Below are 4954 nucleotides of genomic sequence, written 5' to 3'. Positions count from 1 at the left end.
CTTTTTACTTATTTTGAGACAGAGTCTCACTATGTCACCCTCTGTAGAGTCCTATGGCATCATAGCTCATAGCAACCTCAAACTCTTGGGCTTAAGCGATTCTCTTGCCTCAGCCTCCTGAGTAGCTGGGATTACAGGCACCCATTACAATGCCTGGCTACTTTTTTGATTGCAATTGTCATTGTTGTTTAGCAGGCCTGGCCAGGCTTGAACCTGCCAGCCTTGGTGTATATGGCCAGTGCCCTACTCACTGAGCTATGGGTGCTAAGCCATAATAAAATATTTAGGAATAAATTTAATAAAACTGCAAAAGTTCTAAAGAGAAATAAAGGGAGATTCAAATAAATGGAGAAATGTGCCATGTTTATGGATTTGACAATTCTCCCTAATAGTTATATAGAAATGCAAAAAAACCAAACAATTTTGAAAAAGAAAAATAAAGTTGAAATTTTTGTACTGCTTGATTGCAAGGTTTACAATAAAGGTACAGTAATTCAGACAGTGTAGTATTTAACATCAAAATAGATTTATAGGCTGGATGTGGTGGCTCATGCCTATAATCCTAGCACTTCAAGAGGCTGAGGTGGAAGGATCCCTTCAGGCCAGAAGTTTGAGACCAGCCTGGGCAACATAATGAGAATTTGTCTGTGCAAAAAGATGGACAAGAAAAATTAGCTATGGTGGTGCCCTCCTATAGTTCTACCTACTTGGTGGCTGAGGAAGAGGATTGTTTTGAGTCTAGGGTTGGAGATTACAGTGAGCTATGATCTCACCACTGTACTCCAGCCTGGGTGACAGAGCCAGCCCCATCTCTCAAATAAATAAATAGGGAGGCGCTTGTGGCTCAAAGGAGTAGGGTGCCAGCCCCATACACTGGAGGTGGTGGGTTCAAACCCGGCCCTGACCAAAAACTGCAAATAAATAAAAATAATAAATGAATTATTATTTATTAATAATAAATAAAAATAAATAATAATAATAATTTAAAAAAACCATTCTGATGGCTCGGCGCCTGTGGCTCAAGTGGCTAAGGCGCCAGCCACATACACCTAAGGTGGCGGGTTCGAATCCAGCCCAGGCCCGCCAAACAACAATAATGGCTGCAACCAAAAAATAGCCGGGCGTGGTGGCGGGCGCCTGTGGTCTCAGCTACTTGGGAGGCTGAGGCAGGAGACTCACCTGAACCCAGGAGTTGGAGGTTGCTGTGAGCTGTGATGCTATGGCACTCTACCCAGGGGGACAGCTTGAGGCTCTGTCTCAAAAAAAGAAAAAACAACATTCTGATGATCACTAAAGTTTGAGACCAGGGTCTTAAGGCAACTGAAAGTTTTTTTTGAAAAACACTTCCTAAAAATAGGGATCTTTTGTGATTTTAATTTCTAAACTGAGTGGTCAGATAAAAGAACACTGAAGTTGACCTCTATGATGGCTTTGAGCACCAAAAACAGAGTAAGGTTCATCTGAAGCAGAAAAAATAGAACAGACAAAACAACAAAAAGCATCCTAAGACATGTATTATAAATGAGAAATATTTTAAAATTTCACAGTAATATAACATACTTTTCACTTACCTCTTTTTTTTTAAATTAAATCATAGCTGTGTACATTAATACTATCATGGGGTGCAGTGTACTATTTCTGTATACAATTTGAAATACTTTCATCGAACTGGTTAACATAGCCTTCATGTCATTTTCTTAGTTATTGTGTTAAGACATTTATATTCCACATTTAGAGAGATTCACATGTACCCTTATAGGATGAACCATAGGCTTGATCCCACCAATCACCCTCCCTCCACCCATTCTCCCCCCTCCCCTCCCCTCTCTTTCCCCTTTCCTCATATTCTTGGGCAAAAATTGGGTTATAGTTTTCCTATGAAAGCTATAACATACTTCTTACTAATATTTTAAATAAAAATACTTTGAATATTAAAAAAATTTTTTTTTTGAGATAGAGTTTCATTTACCCTCAGTAGAGTGCTTGGTGTCACAGCTCACAGCAACCTCAAACTCTTGGGTTTAAGTGATTATCTTGCCTTCTACTGAGACCTCAGTGGAATAGACAGTCTCAGGACTTTGAAATCTTTTGCAGAGGGCACAGCCTGTCTTCCAGTTATCTATTGCCATTACCAATCTACCCCCAAACTTAGTGGCTTAAAACAACATTAATCATTTCTTTTGCTCACTCACTTGCAGTTTAGGTAGGTGTCATGAGGAAAGCTCATTTCTCTCCACATAACAGCAGTTGGGGAAGCTCAGCTGGTTCCACTTACAGGGTGGCTCACTGTAGTCTAGTGACTGGCACGTTGCGAGCTCAGCAGCAGCTGTGGGCTGTGAGTCTCAGCTCCTCTCTGAGTGGGCCCCCTGCAGGTTGCTTGGACTTCCTCACAGCTTGGTGGCTGGGTTCCAAGAGAGCGAGGGGCAAGTGCATGGCCTTTTTGTGTTCTAGCCTTAGAAGTCACATAGCATCACTCCTACCCACACTCTTCCAGTTGAGGCAGTCACAAAGACCTACTTCAAATGAAGGGGTGAGGAACATATACCCCATCACTCGATAGGAGGAATGTTGAGGTTACGTTGGGAGAAGAGCGTGTGGGATGGGAGAGATTGTTTGAGGCCATCTTTGGAAAATGCAGTCTGTCACACGGGATCCCACTGCTTTTCCTTCACTTGGTCATTTTCTTCAGCCCCTGCAGGAGGACTTCCATCCCTGTTTTCCTCCCTTCTTTTCTTCTTTCTCTTTTTCCTTCTTTCCCTATCCTCCTCCTCCTCCTTTTTTTTTTTTTTTCCAAAAGTGAACCCTGTTATGTTTAGCAAGCTTCCAAGTAAGTGAATCTTTGAAAAAGAAAGGTTAATTCTTAGTAAGTGAAGCCAAAGTCTAGCCACTCAGAACTAATGATCGGATAGTGGATTGAAGATATGGGTACTGGGTCTTTTCTTAGGCTAGATAGAGTACTTTGAAATACTTCTGTAACTCCAGCCTCTCCTCTGGCAGGTAAAGTATCCTGTGAACGAGCTTCTGAGGGCAGTGAAGCACAAACTACAGACAGTGACGACATAGTGACACCTGTGTTTCAGAACTCTCCTAAGGCAGTAAGTACACTAGAGTAATGAGTGCATGTGAGACAAAACTATAAATAATGACAGTGTGCTTAGTGGCCACACATGTGAAGTTCAAGTCCAATTTTAATGAATCTGATGATAAATGGAAGTTATGGTTAAATTTACATTTTGCGTGAATGAGAGTCTGTTAATACTATCACATAAAGGGTAACTTTCTTGATTGGTGTAAATGCTGACTTGCCTCAACCCTTCTCTCTCTTATCTGGATCCCTTGCTTACCTTTTCTTACTCCCACATCCTTCACTGTGTACTGGGATTCATGCCCAGACTGAATGATATGCCCCCTGTCTTTAAATCCACCTAAGAAGGCCAGGAGAGGTGGCTCATGCCTATAATCCTAGCACTCTGGGAGGCTGAGGCGGGTGGATAGCTTGAGCTCATGAGTGGGAGCCAAGACCCTTAGAAAAAGCCAGACCCTGTTTCTATTAAAATAGAAAAAAACTGAGGCAAGAGGATTGCTTGAGCCAAGAGTTGGAGGTTGCTGTGAGCTATGACGGCACTCTACCCAGGGCGACAGCTTGAGACTCTATCTCAAGAAAAAAACAAAACAAAACAAATCCATCTAAGAAGAGCAACTGACACTGGGAGGCAGAGGCTGGAAAAGGGGAACCATTTCTTCCTGGGCTCAGAGATACCATTCAGTTTCTTTGGTTTTTTGTTTTTGTTTTTTTGAGACAGAGTCTCACTATGTCACAATCAGTAGAGTGCAGTGGTGTCACAGCTCACAGAAACCTCAAACTCTTTGGCTTAAACAATTCTCTTGCCTCAACTTGCCAAGTAGCTGGGACTACAGGCCACAATGTCCAACTATTTTTCTGTTGCAGTTGTCATGGTTGCTTTAGCTGGCCCTGGCCCAGTTTGAACCCACCAATCTGGTGTATGTGGCCAGTGCCCTACCCACTGAGCTACAGGCGCCGCCTGACTTATACATTTAATATAACAAATAGTTAGGGCTCGGTGCCTGAAGCTCGCCAGCTAGAGCACCAGCCACATACCCGGAGCTGGCAGGTTTTAACCCAGCTAGGGCCTGCCAAATAACAAAGACAACTACGACCAAAAAATAGCCAGGCATTGTGGCGGGCACCTGTAGTCCCAGCTACTTGGGAGGCTGAGGCAAGAGAATAGCTTATGCCCAAGAGTTTGAGGTTGCTGTGAGCTGTAATGCCATGGCACTCTACTGAGGGCAATGTAGTGAGACTCCGTCTCCAAAAAAAAAAAAAAAATTGTATACATATATATATATAACAAATAGTTAAGTTTCTCTTCTGACCTTTTATATAGATAGATCTTTTTGTAGACATTATGTAGTTAACATCTTGAGAAATGCTTGTAAAACAAAGAGATTAAAGCTACAGAATGTTAGAATTAGACAAAAACACCTTAGATTTTATCAAGGTAAAGAAGATGAAATGATGTGTCCAAGATTAGAGTTAGATAGTGAAAATGGCTGGAACTTGACTCAGTTTTCCTAAACAATACCACCTCTCAAGTCAACCCCAAAAGCAGCCAGCTGATGAACAAAAAAAATTTTTTTTTTTGTTTTTTTAGAGACAGGGTCTTGCTCTGGGCAATTGTGTGATCATGCCTCACTGCAGCTTTGAACCCTGGGCTGAAGTAATCCTCCTGCCTTAGCCTCCCAAATAGCTGGGAAAGAGCATGCACGACCACATCTGGTTTTTTTTTTATTTTTTGTATTGACAGGATCTCTCTCTGTTTTCCAGGCTGGTCTTGAATTCCTGGTCTCAAGTGATCCTCCCACCTTGGCCTCCCAAAGGGCTGGGATTACAGGAGTGGGTGACTACCCCTGACAAGGAAATTTTTTTTTTTTT

The 4954-nt window shown here is 42.1% G+C and overlaps 1 protein-coding gene across 1 annotated transcript in view; it reads left to right on the top strand.

Moving 5' to 3' along the window:
* RPGRIP1 (RPGR interacting protein 1) overlaps positions 1 to 4954 on the top strand; it is a 75209-nt gene that overhangs the window by 49073 nt on the left and 21182 nt on the right. The window contains exons 19-20 of the mRNA XM_012813535.1: positions 1449 to 1474; positions 2978 to 3095. Coding sequence (XP_012668989.1) covers positions 1449 to 1474; positions 2978 to 3095 — 144 coding nt within the window. The remainder of the gene's footprint in view (positions 1 to 1448; positions 1475 to 2977; positions 3096 to 4954) is intronic.

Source organism: Otolemur garnettii, unplaced genomic scaffold, assembly GCF_000181295.1.
Source record: "Otolemur garnettii isolate 467f Iridium unplaced genomic scaffold, OtoGar3 scaffold00276, whole genome shotgun sequence".
Taxonomy (NCBI): Eukaryota; Metazoa; Chordata; class Mammalia; order Primates; family Galagidae; genus Otolemur; species Otolemur garnettii.
The sequence above is the reverse complement of the archived record's forward strand: the minus strand, read 5'-3'. Positions and strand labels throughout refer to the sequence as shown.